This window comes from Taudactylus pleione, unplaced genomic scaffold (assembly GCF_031769625.1).
Source record: "Taudactylus pleione unplaced genomic scaffold, aTauple2 ptg000009l, whole genome shotgun sequence".
Classification (NCBI taxonomy): Eukaryota; Metazoa; Chordata; class Amphibia; order Anura; family Myobatrachidae; genus Taudactylus; species Taudactylus pleione.
The window spans coordinates 1729431-1750305 of NW_028284412.1; the positions used below are offsets into that span (position 1 = coordinate 1729431).

General features: G+C 40.9%; 1 protein-coding gene across 3 annotated transcripts in view; it reads left to right on the forward strand.

The window, feature by feature from the left end:
• The window catches only part of DENND1A (DENN domain containing 1A), a 742523-nt gene that overhangs the window by 628860 nt on the left and 92788 nt on the right, over nt 1-20875 (forward strand). For 2 of the 3 annotated variants that reach the window (XM_088466851.1, XM_088466868.1), the window contains exons 18-19: nt 2865-2921; nt 9148-9279. In XM_088466851.1, coding sequence (XP_088322977.1) covers nt 2865-2921; nt 9148-9279 — 189 coding nt within the window. Of the gene's footprint in view, nt 1-2864; nt 2925-9147; nt 9280-20875 lie in introns of all 3 variants that reach the window. The other variant, XM_088466860.1, reaches the window with a different exon arrangement.

Genomic DNA, 20875 nt, shown 5'->3' on the forward strand with positions numbered 1-20875 from the left:
TGGTTACAATATTAAAATTTTCCTTCCTGGAGTGTTGTGATCTGGCACCATCTTGGGAGTGCATTGCAGTTTGTTGCCTTCTGAGAATATGCATGAGCTAGACACCCAATGCAATCTTACCAAGCTTTGTTGAAAAGTCTTTGATAGGCTAGTGAAATATTGGGACAGGTGAGTGTAGTTTAGGATGAGATTCTGTCAGTTTAATACTGTATTCTTTCATATGAGACAAACACAAGCAGAGCAAGTTTTTAGTTTGACCGCCTAGAACAGTGAGCCGACCAGCAGTGGCCTAACTAGGGGGGTCGAGCAGGGCAAGTCCCCTGGGCGCCATTGGACCAGCGTGGGCACTGCATAGTGCGGACCGCTATTGGGGGCCATGTATAGGGGCACTGCATAGAGGGACCACTACTAGCGGAACTGTATAAGGGGCATTACTGGGGGCACTGAATAAGTAGAACTACTGGGGGCACTGTATAAGTAGCACTACAGGGGCACTGTATAAGGGTGCATTACTGGGGGCACTGTGTAAGGGTGCACTACTGGGGCACTGTATAGGGGGCACTGCTACTGGAGACATTGCATAAGGGGCACTACTACAGTGGGCAGTGTAAGTGGGGCGCTACTACTGGGGGCACTAAGGTGCATATGGAAGGAAAGGAATGTTCCCAGAGTGACGAAAAATGGTGGTGTGTCATGTTGACACGCCCCCATTTTCCAGTGGCCATGCCCCTTGTGGCATGTGACCATGCCCCTTTTTTTAGCACACATTCTTGAGGGGGAAGGGGCTTTTTCCATTTTTATTTTTGCCCTGGGCTCCAAATACCCTAGTTACGCCACTGCCAACCAGTCATGCAACTCAGTTTGGTAATGTCCTTACTTAACCTCACCAAGCTCAAGTAACCCATGTTAATTTATACCTACAACAACACTGGAACAGCTCCCAAACTTATCCGACAACTAATTGCAGCAAGTATGGGCTCAAGGTAACCGTCAAACCCAATGGTTTATGGAAAATGGGGTCAGGCTACTAAAGCTTTCTGACAGCTGGTGACAGTCCTCAGCTGACCACATTAATAGAGCCCCCTTGGGATCCACCTTGATCATCAGCACGATGGTTGAATCTGTCCATTTAAACACCCAGTCCTTGGTGCTCTAGATTTACCCAGGTTTCCATGTTGATAGTGGGGTGATGAAATACAGCTGGAAAGTTTGGGAGCTGTTCCAGTGTTGTTGTAGGTATAAATTAAAATGGGTTACTTGAGCTTGGAGAGGCACAAGTTATATAAATATTGCAGCAGTTTGGGAAGAGAAACTACACCTAGGTAGAGGGACCGGGCTAGGTAGGCTCTCAGTGGGTATTTAGCCTATAAATGAGAGGATATAGCGAGGCATTGTTGTACGCAATAGGGCTTGGAGGTATCAATTGATGTTGCTGTTGAAGGCACTGGAACGTATTGATGACACTAAACCCTTAAGCTGCATACACACACAACGATTTTTTGAAAGATTATCATTAAACGATATCGTTTAACGATAATTGTTTGAAGAAATCGTTCACTTTCTGAGTCAAACGATGAACGATAATCGTTCATGCGTGTTCACGTTTGTAGTTCAGTCAGACTTGTCAACTCAACGATTTTCATTAAGGGAATATGCAAAAATCGTTTGTAGTTCATAAAAATCGTTCATTACACTTCAAATAATCTGACAGAAAATCGTTCAGAAAATCGTTGGTAACAAAATCGTTGTGTGTGTATGCAGCTTTACTGGATCAGGGGCCTAGGTGGAGTGTGGTCTTGAACTGGGAACAATGGTGAGGCGGATTCATTAATTTAATCCGAGAGGCGAACATTAATAATAATTATTTTGGCTCACAAAGCACATGTGCTGCCTACCTTTCATTCACATGATGTGTTGTATGATTCTGGCAAGGCGCCATCTAGTGGCAGAAGTATTGCAGGGAATTTTAATATTTGGCTTTGGGAAACCCACTTGACACAATGTGATACGTGCAAGATGTTTCTTTATAGAATTATATATATATTTTCATGACACTCTGCTTACATAGATGTGTACTATTAGTGCAAAGTAATCGTTTGCACTTTATTCAACTTATTTACAAATGTTCCATTTGTGGATCTCGTAGCATTTGGAGGAAATATAACATATGATAGTGTTCCCGGTGGAACGAGATAAGGTTCTTGGATACAGAAGGTTAATTAAGCCACACAAACCAGTATCTTGAAAAAAGATATAATTTATTACAACAGATAACAAGATATGGAAGAATAATAGTTACTTAGCTTCGGAATATAAGATGGTTACACGATCCAGGAGCCTCCTCTCAGTATAGAGCTGGAACGAACAATATCCTAGCCACCAGCTGCAGTCTCTGGTCCAGGCATAGGGCAGGCCACTGGAAGCTTCTTTGTTCTTCGTTTATATAGTATCCTACTTGCATACCCATCTAACTCTTACTAATATGGACATAAACCTACTTCAAACTACTTTATTGGTTAACTACTGATAAGGACTTCTTAAAACTTAACGCAAGCGTACATCGCAGTAGACAACGCCTTGTGGATTTATGGCCTGTCTGCTTTCCACATTCCTGTACCATTTCATGCCTAATACACCACCTCATGTCTGATACACACATAAGAACCATGAATAGAAATGGCTGTCAGTAGCCATTTTGCTATCCCAATACAGATAGATAATAGCTATAGAAGATCATCTGAGTACCGATGGGTAAACGTCATTCATTGTCTTCATAATACTTTTCCTTATGTGCATTAGGCAAATGTAAGTTAAAAAAACTCTTGCCACTAAAGTCTAAACACAAATTATTTTCCGCTTTGCAGGCTAAGGACCATGCCAAGATGGGAATTAAAGAGGTGAAAAATCGACTGAAACAGAAGGTAGTTGTATATACATTCATCGTAGGTAGATGTGTGAAATGAATGAAAAGTCATCCAGTCTCATGATCCCATGGGGGTTGGAGGAGGGGGGGGTGTGTGTGTGTCTGTGTGTGTGTGTGTGTGTGTGTGTGTGTATGTGTGTGTCTGTGTGTCTGTGTCACATCATCAGGCCACTGGAAATATTGTGCCAGTGAGATCCCCTTAATGTCTGATGATATACCACGATCTCCAAACTATACTTGATTGGCTCAGGATGAGCAAGAGGTAGCTGCCTAAAGCAACATTTTGAAGTGATATTAATTTAAACAAACTGTTTTATATCTGAATTGCAGTGGTTAGGCATAGCTGCCGAGCTATGTAATAGGAGCAATTCTACCTATATATACAATCTCTTTAACACTACATGAACCAGCCAGATCACTAACAAACTATCCTTTTTCCTGTGGAACAAATTAAATATTGTGGACAAAAATTAATTTATTCAATTTTGGAATAAGGCTGTAACATAACAAAATGTGGAAAAAGTGAAGCTCCGTGAACACTTTCCAAATGCACTGTATTCTAAACTAAATTATTTCCCTGATTCATAGTCCACACACATTTTTTAGAAATGTAGTGCACCTGATAGAATTTATCCTACACAATTTTTAGAGTCTACATTAGAACAGTATCACAATTTACTAAAGTTCATTTTCATGATTGTTCATTTAATATTTTAATGGTGTTTAATAAGTTACATTTTATCTATTATTAACTAAGATGCAAAATTGAGGAAAAAGTCCAGTCTAGGGTAAAAATCATCATAGCTAGGCACCACACTCCCAACATAATACTGACATAGCGGAGTGGTAGCAAGCTGGTTTACATGCTGGCTGCTATCTCCATGTCTATGGCTGGCGCTCTATATGAGGGCACTGTGAAACACTGGCTGAGGGATATTATATCACTCAATCAATCTTTAGGTGTGCTACGTAAGCCGCCAAGGTTAGCCTAATGGTAGCATCAGACCTACCCACAAGTCCTAAAATACACAAACATTAAGATTTCAAATGGTTTTATTTTTTCTCTTTAAAGCTAGAATCAATTCATGTTTCCTCGCAGTAGACTACGCTCGGGTTTAGAATGTGTTTCAGAGCCTAGATTGTGCTAAAGTCATCATCTCATCACAACTTGTTAGCAATTAGTTGAATGAGGGCAACTTTTGCACATACTGCCAGTTGTGGTTGTAGCCTCTTTCTATTCATTGAATTTGTTTAAAATAAATGATTCAACACTAGCCATCTATTGTGCCCAACACTATATTATAAAGGGCCTGTCTCTGTTTCCTTGCCTGACCTAAACAGTTTAGGTCACTATTGTGCTTCTTATTTACGATTCAAACCCAAATCGGGAATGACTGAAGGGTAAAGCAAACTCTTCATTATGTGTAAAAGGTCAGTGCTGGGAGGTTCAGTACCTTGTGCACTGAATACATATACCAGCCTTTCACACTGCTACGCGGAGACACCAGAAAGAGCGCAGGAAGACAAAGAACAGATCACCCATCTCATACATCATAATCATTACTGCCATGGTAAGATTGCAGCACTCCTCAAAATCCGCATATTGTTGGAAAAGAATTACAATAATACCCATAAAATGATTTATTAGATGGTATGTCATCTCCAAAAATGTATTTGCATAATTGTGCTAAGCATTGGGGAATATGCTTGGCATAGTTGTATGTTATCCCTTTGTGAAGGCTATGAGGAACTCATCAGCTACCTCTCCACCTGTTTTATTATTTCACTGCTCTTTGTCATATTTCTTTTTTGTCTTTTCTGGACCTGGTCACATGCCCAGTTAGGTAATACCGAAAACCCCAAATGACATCAAATGTATCCTTATCCCACTAGTGCACCCTTCCCAGCTATTGAATATTTAGGCTTATTGCACCTCATTAAGATTAACAGTATGGGGTATATTTACTAAAGTGTGGGTTTTTAGAAGTGGAGATGTTACCCATAGCAACCAATCAGATTATACTTAACATGTAACTACCGGTAGCACCTTCTAGAAGATCATAGCTAAAATCTGATTGGTTGCTATGGGCCACATCTCCACTTCTAAAAACCTGCACTTTAGTAAATATACCCCTAAATATCCAGGAGGAGATATATGGAATTAAAAAATAAACCCTATAATACCTTCTGTAAATTAAATGGATTTTAGAATCACCAATTATATTTATCGTGGGGAAGAAAATAAAAATGACAACTAAACTGAATGGTTAGGTCTGCAAGCTGACTTACTGGCACCACTGTAGAAACAAGTTGAAGTCCTAAAATAATAATATTTGTATACAGTATAAATTACTTCCATTCACTGCAACAACAAAATTCTATATTCCATATTTTGGCACATGTAATTTTATGGATTTCATGGGTCATCAGTATAAAAGTTGGACAAATTAGGACCATATTGTACCTCAGATCTCTCAGCAACCCAGGCTGCTGCCACAGTAGGGAAGTGGGTTTAGGTTTTCTCCCAGGCTGGGAAAGCGTGTTACCAGGCTTTTCTCCGGAAGTCCTTTTAAGCGAGGAGGCAAATGAGACAGGGGCAGTTAACATAGGGGGTATTGAAGACATGCAGCAAAGGGGAATCCTGGGGGAGGAGACATGGCGAGATAAGGAAAGGGAACAACATGGTAGCTCAATGAATTGGTAAAAATTAGAGATGAGCGGTTCAGTTTTGACCTGGTTCTTTTCGCCAAATTAACGCAAGTTTGGATTTATTCTATTGGCTATCCACAGCACTTGAGAGCCGGATAACAAATAGGATGCAGTTTTTGAGATCCGAACTTAACCGAGTAAAACCGAACCGCTCATCTCTAGTAAAAATGAGGATTTTTTCATTTCAATTGTAATGACCCTAAATCACACTGCGTGCACATTCCGATTTGGTTCGTGCCGAGTAGCGGTACAGATTTAGACGTATGGTAAGGGGAGTTCCTGGACGGTGACTGGGAGGTGAATAAAAAGACACACAGAGATGTTGCATCTTTATGGCAGTGTCACAGGCGGGTTGATGACAGCAGTTGCGTACAAAGAATCTGAATGCTCACATAGGAGGCCATACTCAGACAGAGAGACTGCACCTGCCCCAGGGCAGGTACAAGTTACCCTGGTGTGTCCAAAGACGCACCAAGCAGAAACTCCGCGTGTACGGAGGCTGACAGTGGGCGTCTTTATCCTGGCGCATTCGGACGCATGGATGTACACTAGGGAAGGTCTTTGTAACAGCATTAGCATAAAGTCGCAGATGCAACAGCGGGAGAAAAGCCATGCATCCGAATTAGGCCGATAGAGTGATAAACTACCTTTATAGCCATACTTCTGTTTACATGGATTCAATGTGCTCATACACTGGCAGGGGAGGTAGTTATTATCCCGGCTGTCGGCGCTGGAATCCCGACACCAGTCAGAATCCCGGCGCCGGCATCCTGACCGTAAGTATTGGGGTTAGAGTTATGCACTAGGGGGAGAGGATTTAGGTTCGGCTGCGGGGGAGGGAGGGGTAGGAGAGTATGCTTACCTCCTTCTGTCGGGATTCTGACCGCCGGGATCCCAAGCGCTGGTATCCTCTACCCAACTCCACTGGCAGACCAGTGTTCACAGTGTTGGGATTCCAGTTAGGTTGCAGTCATCATATTATCAAATGTTCCAGTAATTCTGATCATCATTAATTTTATTGAGAACTGTTTTGGGACACACACACACACACACATCAGTTTATACCCAATTTGATGTATGTATGGGCGGCTTTAGGAAATGTAAAGACCATGGAGTATATTTAACCAGAGACGTTTGCAACATCACCACCATATTATTATTATTATTTATTTATATGGCGCCACAAGTGTTCCACAGCGCCTTACAAAGTACATACAGTGCAATACAATGCAGGACAATCATTACTGCATATATCACATATATGTCATCAATATGCAGCACATCATAGGGATCAATAGATCTGTATCCTGCTGCATTAAACTGCTAATTGATCTCCATTTCATACACAATATGAGCACTTACTAAAATATGTTCATTTGACCAACTCTTAATTGCTTGACCCTTTGACTGTGCTGCAAAACAGTAGCAAACTATGTATTTCTCAGTAATAGCTATATCCCAGGGGCATACTCCTTTGGTTAATAGAGCAAATGAGCTAATAGTGTAACTGTTGATTAATGTTTTAGTAGATCGATGCAGGTTGGATCTACACACACAATGAATTATTGATCAGTAAAATCCTCCAAAAAAATACAGCCGAAAGGTAGATAATACTCAAAGTTGTATAATATTGTGCATATATATATATATATATATATATATATATATGTATACGTATATTAATGGTTTAACGGTTTAGCAGTATATGAAAATGTGATTTAACAAATTAATTATTTAATCATAAGTGATTGAATATATTTTGATAATTTATTGAATATTCTCCTTCAGTTATTCCTAGTGGATTTCTTTATCAATTGTTCTGATTGAGCCTGTCTGATTAACCTGCATTGCTGGCACTGCCAGTTTATATGCTAGGGCCATGACATGTAGGTGTCTGTCAGGGTTGGCACAGAAATAGATCTTTCAGTGTTGGATAGATGTCTGTCAAATCAGGGATGTCAATTCTGAGAGTGTCAGGTACGTATCTATATGCTGAAAACATCAATGCGATCTCTGCCCATGGTAAGACTTGCAGTTGGATACATGTATGTGTTGATGTCGCTGACATCTGTCAGTGGAGAGACTGCTAAGTGGACATCTGTCTGGGCTGATAATGTCATTGTGATATATTTCCGTCATATATCTGACAGTTGTGTTAGATTAATTTTTAATGTCATATCAAGCGTTCAGTATGCCCTACACATTGTAGTCATTGAGCACCCTTCAGAATTAGGGTTTTTTTTTGGGGGGGGGGGGGGGGGTTTATACTACTTTTCAAATCATTAGTGATTAGGGTGACCTTATTGTACAAGCTTCTTTTTGCGGCTTTTAATTATTATAAATGTGATCATGGAGTATAATTTTTTATCATTTGGTAAATAAAACATTGGGTCTGATGGAGAGTTGGACTGAGTTCGATATTGTGTGTTTTCACACTGCAAGGGCCATAATTTGGTGGCAATAGGATGGTTGCACGTAGACAGGTGTGAGAATGTGTGTTGTCGGACTTGTAGGCTTTGCGGAGTTGTGCGTATGTGGAATTACGTCCGTGTTCAGACGGATCGTGTGCACCAGAAATTAGTCTGATGCACTTGTGCAGTGACAATGATAATGATGGTGGCTATTGAATCATGTGAAGAGATAGTGGTAGCTCGAAAATGGGCATCTCTGCAGTCGGACCGCCCTTGTCCATTCATAGTAAATTACCGTAGCTAATTGAATCCAGCCCATAATTCACTATTGCTAAATGAAGTTAATTTAGACTGCATATTGTGCATATGAATGTTAACAGCTCATATTACTATTGTGTTTAAGAGAGATAGAATAGATAGATACAGTAGATAGATAGATAGATGGATGGATGGTTAGACACAGTAGAAAGATACAATAGATAGATACAGCAGATAGACAAAGTAGAAAGATAGACAAATATATAGACACAGTAGAAAGATGCAATAGATGGATAGACACAGTAGAAAGATAAGATAGATGGGTAGATAGCTAGATAGATGGGTGGGTAGATATATGGGTAGATGGATAGACACAGTAGAAAGATACAATAGATAGATAGATAGATAGGTGGGTGGGTAGATGGATGGATAGATACAATAGATAGATAAACAGGTTTACATTAGGGACTTGAAAATCTTTTCTTCTTTAGGTATTTACAATGTGAATGGCCAAATTAGACAAATCTGATAATTCATACTTTTCCTGGATGTGAGGGGCCTGCCTCATTACTGCGGGTGGACAGTGACGTAATTGTGGTGCCTGGGTGATTACAGTTTCGTCTAGGAAAGATTTAACATCCCACCACATTTGAATGAGTCCTTGCCATCACTGATGGTCAATTGAGACCCACAATTAGTCTGAATTGGCCAAATTTGCCACTTGTACATCAGTTTTGTTCTTTAAAATAACAACTATGAATTACACAACTTGATAGTTTAATAATTACATAAAATCGCTATCAAGTGTAATGAGCCTATTCTCTCCCAATCCTTTATTTGTTTCAGGACTTGACTGAAAATGGTTGCAATGTAGCCGCAGAAGAACCTCTTCCGAGGATGTCACCTTCACCATCTACTGAAAAGAAGGACCTTAAGAGCAGGGAGGACAGACGTCCCATCACAGTACATTTTGGTCAGGTAGGTTACGGGTGCAATGTGCACATTGAAGTCATTTCTGACAGTTAACAAAAAAAAAAAAATATATATATATATATATATATATATATATATATACAGGTTGCGTCTCCCATATCCAAAATGCTTGGGACCAGGGGTATTTTGGATAAAGGAATATTCCGTACTTTGGAATATTTGCATATCATAATGAAATATCTTGAGAATAGGACCCCAATATACACACAAAATGCATTTATGTGTTATATACACCTTATACACACAGCCTGCAGGTCATTTTATACAATATTTTTAGTAATTTGTGCCTTAGATAAAGTTTGTGTACATTGAACCATCAAAAATCAAAGGTTTCATTATCTCAGTCATGCCAAAATAATTCCGTATTTCGGAATATTTGGATATGGGAGACTCAACTTGCGTGTGTGTGTGTATATATATATATATATATATATATATATATATATATATATATACATACATACACACACTTACTGATAGATATTAAAGGTACTGTTGAATTATCTTAATGTTTCCTGATAGTTGGTGGGGTCTTATCACTATGCTATTAGGTCAACTTCACTTATTTAACATAATTGAAGTGATGTGGCATTATTGGTGCCGTTACCGTTGGTTTAACTGGAGATGCTCACAGATCTGACTTTGTAAATACTGAAATGGCTGCATCCTTCTTAATGTGGGTTTGGGACAATGTTCAAGCTTGTGTCCAACTGTCAAAGAGCGATGTAACATATTTACAAGTAAAAACAAAAATTTCTCCACCACTCAATTCATTACTGGCAAAACAATTGACTGCTAAAATCTGCACCTGAATGATGAGACATTGTACACACAACAGTTGCATAATTTGTGCTGTATTCCACATGTCTCTCTCTCTCTCTAATTAGTGGAGAACTTGCATTTTTCGAAATGGAGAGCACAGATCCAAAGCTCTATAGCTATATAAAAGTGTTGCACGGTGTACAGAAGCCACATCCCGCCCTCAGACGGCAAGTTTTGTTGGCAGGAAGCAAAATAAAAAATAGAGATGTCTACTTGCGTCTGCAGCACATAGCTTGTCTTTGTTATGCCTATCTTGTAGGTTCACATTTATTCACAGCTCAAAAAAGTGTTCAGTGTTAATTAAGATAGTTATTGGCATCTTCATATGAATCATTGATCATAGGTAGAGAAAAGAATCTGAGCAACACAGTATTTTCCGTTACATAATCTTACAGCTGTACATTCATGAAGTCAAGACACCACCTAGTGGAACTCATAGATTAAGAAGGACAGTAGTCGGGCGGAAAGAAAGTTACAGTATAATGATTCTCTGTGCTTATGTCCATCTACTGGTTTAGAAGGAACAACAGAATATAGTTATGTGAAATCATCACTGAGAGAATTTTTTGATTATTTACTTATGTTTTTCATTATTAACTCTACTGGCTCAAGTTTTACAGCAGGTTTTTATTTATGGATACAGATATGTCCTCATACTCTGTGGCTTCAGTCACGCCAAACAGCCCCCAGGCCCTGGGCGACTTGGCCACGCCAAACGTCTTTCTCACTCAAAATGTTCATCGTATTTGCGTAGCAAAAACAACTGGATGCAACTAAACTACTTGGCTAGATTACACTGATTAATTAGATGTGCCACATTTCTATTTTACGCCATGTTTTGTTGTGCTTCATCTTTGTACGTGTTTAAAACAAATTCCTGTGCGGTTACGGTCGCAGCCCAGCGCCTCTGGCACACTTTGATTGGCGTTTTCGCTGCATCGGCGATGCGGATAAGTTGCCAAATTTAAAGCAAAAAACAGTGCGCTAAATCATCTCTAGCAGCGGCTCAGTCGCGGCCGGCGTCTCACCGCGTATGGCATAATAACGCTAGATGTATGAGGACACATGTATAGTGAATTTTGTAAATTGTGTACTGTTGTGGTTGCTTTCAATGTTGTGATTGTCAGTTTTACATGTTCTCAGGGTAAGGAACTACAAGTGTTGATGTATAGTATCTTGTCTGTGTTTTTTCATGAGCTGTAATAAGCTTTGAAAGACGAGAAAATGACTTATAATACCATGTCCTTTCCAGTGTCAGGAAGCTCCTGGTTATAATACAGTAAGTAAAACACAAATATTGGAATATGCTTTGAATGGATATTCTGTAATCAAATTGCAGCGGAAATCCCTCTTATACTATAATTATGAATACTGTATGCAGCTAATACAATAAAGACCTAAGTTGGGGAATGCACAATGGTCTAGGGTGCCCTAATATAGGATGTAGTGTTTACAAAACAATCTCTATTAACATGTGTTTTGTGTATAAGGCAATAAGTAGCACGTTGTGTTCAGCATAGCCATTGCAGCACCTCATGTCCTAATTGGCTGTATCGCACTATCTATGTATATATTGATTGTAAGCAAACCCCTGTTAATCGTATTCACATCCATTTTTGTTTTGTTGCATTTCTACACAGGTTCTTTTCACTTTAAATGTGGCTAAAGCGTTTTACCTTAATATATGTGGATTTTATATAGGATGTACAAAGATATGATCTCTTTCAGTCCCTCACAAACAATATTATCCTCTCCTGTATCCGGGAACCAATGTTTCGCCGCTTCACATAGAAGAGAACAAACACAATTTTAGGCAACACACCACACTTTAATGTCATCATTAGCCATGGTTCCGTTTAAAGTCATATAGCATTACTATGCACGCGAGCTGGCGACACAATTAAAAGATACAGAAGCTTTGCCTCTATGCGTCTCTAACACAGAGAGGAAGAGATGTCCCCCCCCTCTCCCTTTCTCACTTGTTTTACATATCTCTTGGCATTATGCTAGTTTATGTAGAAGAGGCAGATTTTTTTTTCAAATGCATGCATGCGGATTAAGGTCAAGCCCCATGTATCACTAATGCAGTTTCTCCTGGCTGTACGACTGCAGCTCCTGAATCCAGCAACAGCAGTAAGATGCCTTAATTGAGACACGCTGTCAGAGTGACAAACACATTTGCATATACTCTATTTATTCTCGCTGGAAAGGTCTGCAAGCTGCTGCCGCTTGAACATTTTTAATCAGCTTTTCTGTTAGCGAGCCGGCAGCTAGCTGTCCTAGTCTTGGCTGCTTTTTTTTATTATTATTTGACAGGTTAACTAGATGGGGGATGGGCGTTTTGGGTTCAAACTATCTATGTTTTGTCTGTGTATGTTTCCTAAACTTAACAACAAGTAACTTAATTTCTCGGTATTTCCATTAACGGCCATTTGAAATTTTTCCTGATTAATTTATGTTTTGAAAAGTCTAATACGAGGGAAATTGTGGTAAAATCATTACTTAAATCACAGTCGTAATATATGCATGTAAACAGAGCTTTGTTTGGGCTAGAACTGGAGATTCTGGGCTTTATTTACGAAGTGTCTAGTTTTCAAAAGCCCCAATTTTCTGCGGCTTTGCCGGTGGCATTTAAAACAGCAATAATATTAAAAGCTAAATAAGCCCAGTTTTGCATTCAATATTATTGCCGTTTTAAATCCCACTGCTTCGTATCTGTCCAATGTGACAGTTATAAAGGCGCACATCCACTAGCAGATATTAATGAGCGATTGCACGATTACGACATCGTAATCATGCAATCGCTCAGTAATTGTGCACAAATCGTGCACTATAATTTCGGCAACGACCAGCGCCGCGCTCTCCCGCTGGTCGTTTTCGACATTAATCATCGCCCGAACATTCCAGTCAATCTGCCAGTAACGACAGATTGACCATGGTTAGGGATGAGGGAGGGTGGCCTACACTGACCGACTAATCGTTCAGTGTAGGACACTGCAGGTGATGGGGAACGACGGTACGATTACGATGTAATCGCACTGTCTTTCCCTAGTCGCCTAGTGGATGTGCGGCTTTACACAGTAAAGCAAAGATTTCATATTTATTAGATACGAAATTTTAAAAGTATTTTTTTTAAGACCTCATTCAATATCCCATTTGAAAATAGCTTATTCTGCACATGATATTTGAAATAAATGAATAAACTGCTATTCACCATGTCTGAAATTCTTCAATGTGCTAAAGCTTTGCTGAGCAAGCAACTTCCTTTAAACAGCAGCTTTGTTAGCGGTGTAAGATAGTTGCCTAACATTATCTGTTAAAATGCTCTAATGGTTATGGAGGTGGAATTATACAACAGTACAGAGCCAGTGGTGCATTACCCACCTCCTGACCTACACTTCTTACAGATAAATAGCTCTGCACACTTCCAAGCATCCCGGTTTGAATTAACACACTGCGCAAATGTAAACAGATATCCACTTAACAAATATATGTAAAGTCAAAGATTTAAAGGGCATGGCGGATGTATATTATACGCGTTTATATTGGCAAGGACAGGAAAGCTCAGGTATTTTTTATGAGCTGCAAAGAGCACATACATATTTGTTGAAAGCTCTTAGCCTGTCTCTGCAGAACAGATCCTAGACCCATACTGATGAGACCCAGAAGGTGGTCAGAACAGCTGGCACTGACTTTGCTTCCTAGCATTGCACTCTTGTGTGGCCAGCACATGGTTATGGATTCATGTTAAATTGTTTTAAGACAAAAAATAAATGTTTTATTGTATTGAAGCGCTGCCTACATTGTTTTCCTCAGGTAATAAAGCATATATGTTATATACTTATATAGCGCACAAATATTGCGCATCGCGTTAGAGAATATTTCAGTCTTTCACTGCCCCAGTGGAGCGTACAATCTATATTCCCTGTCACTTGGACACACATACATACTGAGATTCATTTTTTTGTCAGTAGCCAATTAACCCACCAGTATGTGTTTGGCGTGTGAGAGGAAAACAGGTCACCAGAGGAAACCCATACAAACATGGAAAGCATGTACAAACTCAACACAGATCGTGCCTTGGGCAGGAATTGAACTCATAATCTCAGGGCTGTGAGACAGGATCCTACACCATCCGTGGTCAGCGGTTCAAAACCCGACGCTGGAAGACCGGCACTAGAAGATCCGACAGGGTAAGTATTTGTACTATACCTAACCCTCTCCCCCACCTAACCCTCCCTTAGGGGTGCCTAACCCTAATCTCCCCCCTTGTGCCTAACCCTAACCCCCTGTAAATGCCTAAACCTAACCCACCCCTTCCCCTAGCCTAACCCTCCCGGGGTGTGCCTAACCCTAAGTCCCCCCCAGGAACCCCTAACCCTCCCCCCCGCGTGGCTGCCCGCGGCCGCCGCGCCTCTTACCTTTGTTCGGTATGCCGGGCGTCGGGCTCCCAGAGTAGGGATAATGATAGGCTTCGGGATTTCAACGCCTATCATTAGTACCCTGTCGGGATTGCACATTCGAGAAGCCGGCGCCTGGCATTTCGACCGTCGGCTTCCTGACTGCATACCCATATAAAAAACTGGATGGCAGCCCTGACATACAATATAGTGAGATAGTGTATACTGCAATGCTGGTTTTCTCTTTGTAAATATTGTTACTCCAGCTTGTTCTGCCAAACCCTGGCATGAAGACGCCATTATGCCAGTCGTGGTCTTCAAGTCTTATATCAACACTTTCTAATCTGACTACGCCTTCTATGTTTTCTTCCCAGATGTTGCGTCTAAAGGTGGGTATCCACTTGTCGATTAAAATGAGCGATTGAACGATAACGATAATTTTTATCGTTCAATCGCTCATTAATCGTGCACAAATCGGGCATGAAAATGTCGGAAACGACCAGCGATGCGCGCTCCCGCTGGTTGTTTCTGACATCAATCATCACCTGAAGATGCTGGTCAATCTGCCGATAACAACAGTGACCATTATCAGGGATGAGGGAGGATGTCTACACTGAACAACATATCGTTCCGTGTAGGTACTGCAGGGGAAGAGGAACAACTGTATGATTACAATGTTGTAATTGTACTGTTGTTCCACTGTCTGCTAGTGGATACGCACTTTAACTTTTATATTAATTATCAGCATGCATTGAGAAGGCTGCTTATTCTGTTTAATATTGCATTAACAGGACCAAAGTAACTTAAACTAATAATAACCCTTTCCCAGCTAGGATGTCACCAGAAGTACATCATCAGTGAGAGATTTGGAATGCACTATACAATGATTTAGTTATTAAAGCATTAATTACAGAACTCTTATATTTGTCATTGAACCACCAAGAGTGAGATCTAAATGCTCTGTTTGCTGCATTTTAATGAAGCCCTAAAGTATGCCAGGGACGGAATATCTCTGTCCCTAATTCAGGGGGGAGCTGGGAAAAACAAGCAGGAGAGAGGACAATGTGACATGTACATAGCTTTGTACTTAATGATACACTGGGCTCCACTGCTGGAAGGTAGTGAGAGGTGAGACCGAAACCTTACAGAGAAATGTTTTAAAATGTGGGAGACTTTGTCCAGACAGAATTATTCATAATGGGAGAAGGAGCCTTTGTTATTTTGATCTCGCATGTTGGTGGCAGGATTCAGAAGGCCTACAAGCTTGACAGAGGTCACCAAGGGAAGCAGAAGCTGAAGAGATTTCTCTTTGTCAGGTTCCCTGCCTCCCCCCTGCGCCTTCCTCCATGAGCCACCCCACAAAGAGTAGTGATAATGGCCAGCCACTGTGCTGGAATGAAAGAGAGCAGAGACAGCAGGCAGATGAAAATCCAGTAAACAGTGCTCAGCTGAGGTATAATTGGGCTCTTCTCACGTTACGTCTTCCGTAGCTGGAGCAACATCACCAGTGGGCGTTCTGTTGCACCCCTCCATGGTAATGAAATTCGTGTCCATCAGTCACCTAACACCCCGACTCCATAGCTGCTTTACCTCTTCCCAGTTTAACCCTTTGAACCGCTGTGAGTGTGCTGGTCTTCAGGATAAGATTAGCACTTTGTGGCTTGCACACACAGTGATCTTGCAGAATGCAGTCATACTTTTAGGACTCACACCTGTAGCTTATAATATAACACAAAAGTAGTGTGCACACTGTACTATAAGAAATTCAATTTATATAAATTGGGGGGAGATGTACTAATCCTCAGAGAGAGATAAAATACCAATAACAATAACAACCAATCAGCTCCAAACTGCCATATTACAGGCTGTGTTTGAAAACTGACAGAAGCTGATTGGTTAATACTTTATCTCTCTCTGGTCCCCTATAGCAAAACTATCTATAAAAGTAAATGTTCTTGAAACATAGAATTTTGTATTGTGATCTAAAACGAGATCTAAAAAAACAGAGTCAATGTGAATTAAATTAAAGGTGCCAAAGTAATCATGATGAAAGTTTCTACCCTTTATTTGCCTGCCGATCTATAAAAAAACAAAACATTGCAATTTCCAGCAGTCTGTATACAAGACACCAGGAAGGACCCTAAAAGTGGCTGTGCTTGGACCATTTACAGAACATTTTCAGTTCTTTAAAGGTATTCCTAGATATTCATATTATATTCTAACACCGCCCACCCCTTGGCACCGCGCAAAAATGTCATCCGTTTTCCATTATGCAATCATTCAACATCAATAAACATGTTCCTATACATACCGATGACCACTTTTCCTGGGTTTGCAGTCTTGTTAGATTTTACCTCATTAACCCTTCTGTCACCAGAGGGGACGACACTGGCAGTGTCGGGCACTGACAGACCAGTAGCAGTTGTTTTCGCCTGGAGAATATGCATGTAAATATTTGTTTAAATTGTGATTTTAAACCAAATGGAAGTTCTTTTCTCTTTGCCCTAAGCAGTGTTCAAAGCCTTTCTCACTGCAATTCCCTTAATATCATCCTTTCATAGTCAAGACGGTGCAGGAGGCTGGTTTTCTAAATCGGAAGAGTCTCCTAGCATTTCTCCCATTCTAAATGTGCGTTAGTGCTGCCTGAATTACATGCCTTCTCCAGTGCTTGCAGCTCCCATCACTGAGCCGGTATCCAGTACTCACAGCGAGATGCAAAGCTTCATATTAAACAGCCCCGGGGCTGTGCCACTTCAACATTCACCTAATTGATTGATCTGTGGGAAAATTAGGGGTTAGGTTTCAATTCTGATTGATTGAAGAGGAAATGTTCTAAAAGATCCTTTTACAATAGCAAATGGTTTAATAGATTTTGAGAGACGTTTCCTTCAGCAGATCAGGTATCAAACAGAAGAAGATAAAGAAATATGACGTGTACTGTAAAATATCTTTATATTGCTCAGGATCAGTTCTGACATGTTTTTAGCTAAACTGTATAATTTTAGCCGTGTTTTCTTTCTCTATCTCAGCCTTGTTCCCTTACCAAATCCTGACTGTCTCAGTGTCTGTGAGAGCGGATTAGATTGCAGGCAGAACGTACAGCACAGCTGGATAGAATGGGGTGTGTATGTTAGCACACAGCCTGGTGTTAATAACAGCACAGAGTTTGGAGCCTGTATGGGTGAAGGTGTCAGTGCAGTCACATCACACAGGGATAACAGTCAGGCAAGCAGTTACTGAGGGGTTCTGTTACATTACAAAGTTGCACTCCCAACAGTCACAGAACTTCACTAGCTGGACTATTGTATGCCCAATGATGAAGTGAGGGAAAGTGATCAGTTATGCGTAGAAAAACCGATGTCTCCACATACACCTTTGCTCAAATTGCACCAAGTAGCCCCGTTTGGCGCACCACTGATTTTACGCCTTAGTGGCACCAAACATCCCACTAGAATTATTTTCTTAAATAATCATCTTATTTGCATCAGTAATGTGACAACTGTGTAATGCAGGGGTGCACTGATTACTGACACTGTGCGAGTGACTTATGGGGAGATGTATTATAGCGGCACAGATCGTGTCCCTATAACTCTTCCTGCTTCCAGCACTACTGACGAGATGCATAAACATAGTTGCTGATGCGCTGAGTCTTCCTTCCTGGCCAGCTCCACTGGGCATGCGCGAGATCTCACGTGCAGCCCGGAGCCGGCAGCCGCCGCAGCCAGGGACGGTGCTGTGCCTGCTGTAGTGGTAGGGGAATGACAGCTGCAGCTGTCGAAATTGATAGCTGCAGCTGTCGTAACAGTCAGTCCACCGATAATGCACAGTCCACCGATAATCACTCAACTGCATGAACATCGAAAGAGCGTCCACATCTGTATCGGTATCAAGCCCTTAGTACACTGTAAGCGACTTTGTATGTTGCTACAATGTTAATAAGATGCAAAATTAAGGAAAAAGAAGGAATCGCTAACCTTGGTGAAGCGTCTTAAGTTGTGCCAAGCGTCATGCCTCATATAGAGCAGAAAAGCTGGGTGAATGAGGGCACATCTGTAATGTATATCCTAGTGTCATTTTCCAATGATGTAGGTGCCAAATAGATCATGATGAAAGTGAGTCACAATATTCCTTATTGGAAATAGATTATACCACACCCGTATCCACACAGGATCCGCTCATTTTACTCGCAGGCCTAGTCACGTCATCTGGCAGCTCAATCGTGCCAGATGCCTCACTCCGCATGGCGTATTGAGGTTAGGGGGTATTTTTACTAAAGTGCGGGTAAATAGTAGTGGAGATGTTGTCCATAGCAACCAATCAGATTCTACTCATCATTTATCTAGCACCTTAGATAATAGCTAGAATCTGATTGGTTGCTATGAGCAACATCTCCACTTTTATAAACCTGCACTGTATTGTTGGGGCTGCCTTTGCCACCCCAACAATTACACCCGTGTTATAATAATGGGCCCGATTCAGAGACTGACGCAATGGCAATGTTTACGCTGTTGTGTGATGGTTTTTATACTGTGTGTACCGCACATGTGCAGTGGTGGTCTTGTGACAGCGGTCGCAGTGCGGATTTATTCGTAAAGTGATTGGCAAGCAGGGATCGTTTATGGAAGGTAACGGTGAGGTGGCGACTAAAATGCAGGCATGTCTGAAGCACACCTGCGACTGCGATCCTTTACGCAGTTGTGAAAGCTCCGATGTTCTGACAGCCATACTAAGTTACTCTGAAGTTTGTTGATTGACTGATATGTGACCAATTGTTGCATCTTTGTATGCAAGTGGCAGATCTGAGACACCGCAGTTGGGCGTCTTGGGGGGACTGTTACCGCCGTCACAGTTAGTGATTGGCACACATGCGCAGTACAGATCCTGCCCATGTGCCAATCTAAACATCGGAGTTGTACACAAATCTTCAGGTTGGTGCTTGGAAGTTTGAATCAGTCCTTATGTTATTAGCTATTTGTACTGAACTGCATACTGCTTACTGTGTGTGTGTCTCATAATACTATCAATGTTATTTCACCTTGTTAGTTTCTCTCCCTAGCTAGAACGGGATGTAATCGGCATCCCGGCGTGTAGGATGCTGACGGTCTGAATACCGGGGCCGAAATCACGACCGGTCGGGATCCCGGCACCAGTATCCCGACCGCCGGCATCCCAAAGGTAAGTATCGGGGCGTTACGGGGAGGTTAGGGTGCAGAGTTAAGGTTAGGCATTAGGGGGGAGGGTTAGGCACCGGAGAGGGAGGGTTAGGATTAGGGTGCGGGGAGGGGGAGGTTAGGTTTAGGCACTAGGGGGGAGGTTAGGTTTAGGCACCGTGGGAGGGGGTGTTAGGTTTAGTGTGCGGGGAGGGGGAGATTAGGCTTAGGCACTAGGGGGGGAGGTGAGGGTTAGGGTAGGGGTTCGTAAAACACTTAACTGTCTTCCCTATGGGTGTCGGTATTCTGGCTGTCAGTATTCTGACCAGCGGCATCCCGACAACTGTTTCAGCCATTTTCTAGAATGTGGGAGCAAATGGACAATTATCGTTCCAACCAGCTTACTAGAAGACTAGTTGGTAAGATATTTTCCAAATACTGTATGTAGGATAGTTCTGACATGTATGACTGCCCAGTCTAATTACTGTGACTGTTTACCTCTGACAGATGTTTGTTTTCATATAAACTATATATTTTGCAAAGCACTGCAATCATTTTAGTATTCCACTCTGTATTTTTAATAGAATGAACTTACCAACGGGCCATAACGAGAGACGTGAAAACTTGCAGCACGTAGAAATCAGCGGGCAGGATGTAAACAGAAAGTAACACCAGTTAGTTCACAAGAATCTAGTAACAGATCCAGGCTCCTGTTTAGGAATTCAGTGTTTAGCGCACGTTACTTGTTACCTTTTTAATTCACGTTTTATTCACAATCCTAAACAGAGTACGTAGGCATGTACTCATTCTCATGCAAAGAAATTATATTAGACAAAAATATAAATGGCCACTTTCTCTAGGGGAAATAGTAAAAAGAAAAATAAGGGCTAATACAATATAGTTTTATAAATAGTTATATTGTGTAATACAAACCTCAAAGGTACATCAACACATGATAACAATACAATTGAGTTAACATACGCTCATCAACAAGTCACTGACAACATTTTTATTGTTCAGTAAATCATTGAAGTTATTTATTTTTTGTATTCCTGTGACCTTTCAATTTAAAAACTTGTTGCAAAAAATATTTAATGTATTTTTACTTTACCAGTAGTGTCCAGAAATACGCAATGCGTTTTCAATATTTATTTTATACGAAGTGGATCTGTAAAAAAAAAAAAAAAAAGACGAGAGATATTGTCATTG